Genomic DNA, 2,705 nt, shown 5'->3' with positions numbered 1-2,705 from the left:
TACATACATACATATATACATACATATATATATATATATATATTCACCAAGGACAGATTAAATTGATCAAAATAGACAGTAAAATACTTAGAATGTTAAAAATAAAAGGTAACACTTTACAATAAGGATCTATTAGTTAATGTTAGTTAACTAACAAACAATGAACAATACATTTCTTACAGTATTTATTCATCTTTGTTAATGTAAGTTAATGAAAATACAGTCGTTCACTGTTAGTTCATGTTAATTCACAGTGCATTAATGTTAACAAGCACAACTTTTGATTTTAATAATGCATTAGTAAATGTTGGAATTAACATTAACTAAGATTAATAAATGCTGTAGAAGTATTGTTCATTCTTAGTTCGTTAACTAAAGTTGTTAACTAATGAACCTTATTTTAAAGTGTTATCAGATCAAATATAAATGTTCAAATTCAACTTTCTGTTCGTTGACGAATCCTGAAAAAAAATTGTATCATTAATGTAATAATATTTCACAATATTACAATTTTTGTGCTGTATTTTTAGTGCAGCCTTGGTGAGCATAGAGACTAAAAACATTAAAAAAATGTTTACCTAACCCGAACTTTTGAATGGTAGTGTAAATGCATAGCATTACTAATAAAAACAAAAAAATCAGCCTGTTTTGAGTTACCATCTTTCTCCAGATTTCCAGAACTATCTGCGCACACAGACAGGCAGCACAACTACGATCAACATCATCATCTGCACTGTTGACTATCTGCTCAGACTACAGGTACAGCTTCAGCTCAACTGTCTTCCTCTACGTCCCTATATACAGTATACTATCGTCAAAAGTATTCGGACACTTACAAATGTGTTAATGTCATTGTGTTTGAGAACAAGAAAACAAGTGGCAGATGGCTAAAAACATCAGTGAAATGACATTCAAATGTGGCTCAAGTAAGCTTGGTTGTCTCTTATTTTCGTCCTTACTCTTCATTCCTGTCTCAGGAGTCTATCAGTGACTTCTACTGGTATTACTCTGGGAAGGATATCATTGATGAACCAGGCAAGAGAAACTTTTCTAAGGCAATGACGGTTGCTAAACAGGTTTTCAACAGCCTGACAGAGTATATCCAGGTACTGATGTCACCACTATATGCAGTCAAGCTCTTTCAAACTGGCAAATTTCCATCTTTAACATAGTTTATCTTTTTTTTTTCACCATAGGGTCCTTGCACTGGTAATCAGCAGTCTCTGGCTCACAGCAGATTGTGGGATGCAGTGGTGGGCTTCTTGCATGTGTTCGCACACATGATGATGAAGCTAGCACAGGTAGGAACACATATGTTGAGCACACACACACACCCCTAACGTGACTGATAAATCTTATTATATTAATCGATTTGATTGCATCTAGAAAACCCCGGAATTTTCCTGGAAAGGTTCCATCAACACTGAATCAGTAACATCTGTATGTTGTTTTATTTTGACATTAAAATACTTGTCGTTGAGTTTTGCCTAATCTAAAATCAAAACATAATTTCACCAACTTTACACAGAGGAAATAAGAGAAAAACAATGCATTGTATTTTTTAGTAAGTATTGCTGCAAAAAAATGTTTGTGAAAGTGTTTATAAGAGCAGGAATATTTGGAAGTTAAATGTTCCAAATGTACAGTTTTATAGTGTTTAACTTGCATTGAGCTTATAATTTGTGCAACAGAATAGAAGTCAAATGCATGTCATACATGTACATACTTATATATTCTATATAAGTATGATCAGAGTAGACTAATGAAGAATATTTTCTCTGTTTTGGAAGTTGCAATTTTTTCAGCACTAATGTTTAGTTGTTACTATGCATAGTCTAATTAAATAATAATTAAATTATTTAATTTTATCCTTTAAAAAAAATAAATAAATTACTAATCTGTTTACTAATTTGTTGACTGTGGTTGGTTATTAACTTCCTGAGTAGGGGTGTTCGATTCCAGGTTTTTCAGAGTTGACAAACTCCATTCTCGACTCCATTTACTTTACATCAAATAATACAAGTTTGCAGTCGTTACTACACACTTAATTAACGACTCCGACTCTAGGTCTATTCAGAGTTGAGGAATCGACTCTTTTGGAGTCAACTCCCCATCACTATTCCGGAGTCAATTTCTGCCTCTTCATATCATTAATTATAGATTTAGAAGAAACCTTATCGGAGGTATGGACCTTTTTTACATTTCCGGGTTTCTCAGCCGCGGAAGTCGTCATAGTTGGGTTAACTTGAAGAGTGGTGAATGGGAGAGTACCACAAATATATTTTTTGCACTCCCATTTGCTCAAATAGCAAAAGAAAAACTCCACGATAGTGTTTTCATGACTTTCAATAAAAGGAAAAAAATTGAGAGACTGATCACGGCAGTCAGAAGAGAGAACGTTGTCAAATTTACCATCCCTCCCATAGATGCTGCATTAGAAACACCCTCGCATTAGCGTTAACTGTTTTTTTATAATTTGATGCAAAGGTGATATAATACAAAGAATAGTGTTGTAAATGTACATACATTAATAAAACGGATAGTTCCGGTCCTTGATTCTGATTGGCTGAGCCATGTTCAAAGCTGTTGTACATTACAATCATACACCTTTGTTTACGTTTGTCTGTTGCTTGGCAACCACTTTGTTGCAACCACAACTGATTCTGAGGAACTACATTGTTTGGTGGAAGAATACTGTTTTTATT

At 33.6% G+C, this 2,705-nt stretch overlaps 1 protein-coding gene across 1 annotated transcript in view; it reads left to right on the top strand.

Annotated features, from left to right (window-relative positions):
• Positions 1-670: 670 nt before the first annotated feature.
• Positions 671-2,705, top strand: part of LOC107669771 (ryanodine receptor 1-like) — a gene marked incomplete at its 5' end in the record, with an annotated part of 29,573 nt that continues 27,538 nt past the window's right edge. Inside the window, 4 exons of the mRNA XM_016462152.1 lie at positions 671-759; positions 978-1,106; positions 1,197-1,301; positions 1,387-1,411. Of these exons, the coding sequence (XP_016317638.1) occupies positions 671-759; positions 978-1,106; positions 1,197-1,301; positions 1,387-1,411 (348 nt within the window). The remainder of the gene's footprint in view (positions 760-977; positions 1,107-1,196; positions 1,302-1,386; positions 1,412-2,705) is intronic.

This window comes from Sinocyclocheilus anshuiensis, unplaced genomic scaffold, assembly GCF_001515605.1.
Source record: "Sinocyclocheilus anshuiensis isolate Anshui unplaced genomic scaffold, SAMN03320099.WGS_v1.1 scaffold740, whole genome shotgun sequence".
Classification (NCBI taxonomy): Eukaryota; Metazoa; Chordata; class Actinopteri; order Cypriniformes; family Cyprinidae; genus Sinocyclocheilus; species Sinocyclocheilus anshuiensis.
The sequence above is the reverse complement of the archived record's forward strand: the minus strand, read 5'-3'. Positions and strand labels throughout refer to the sequence as shown.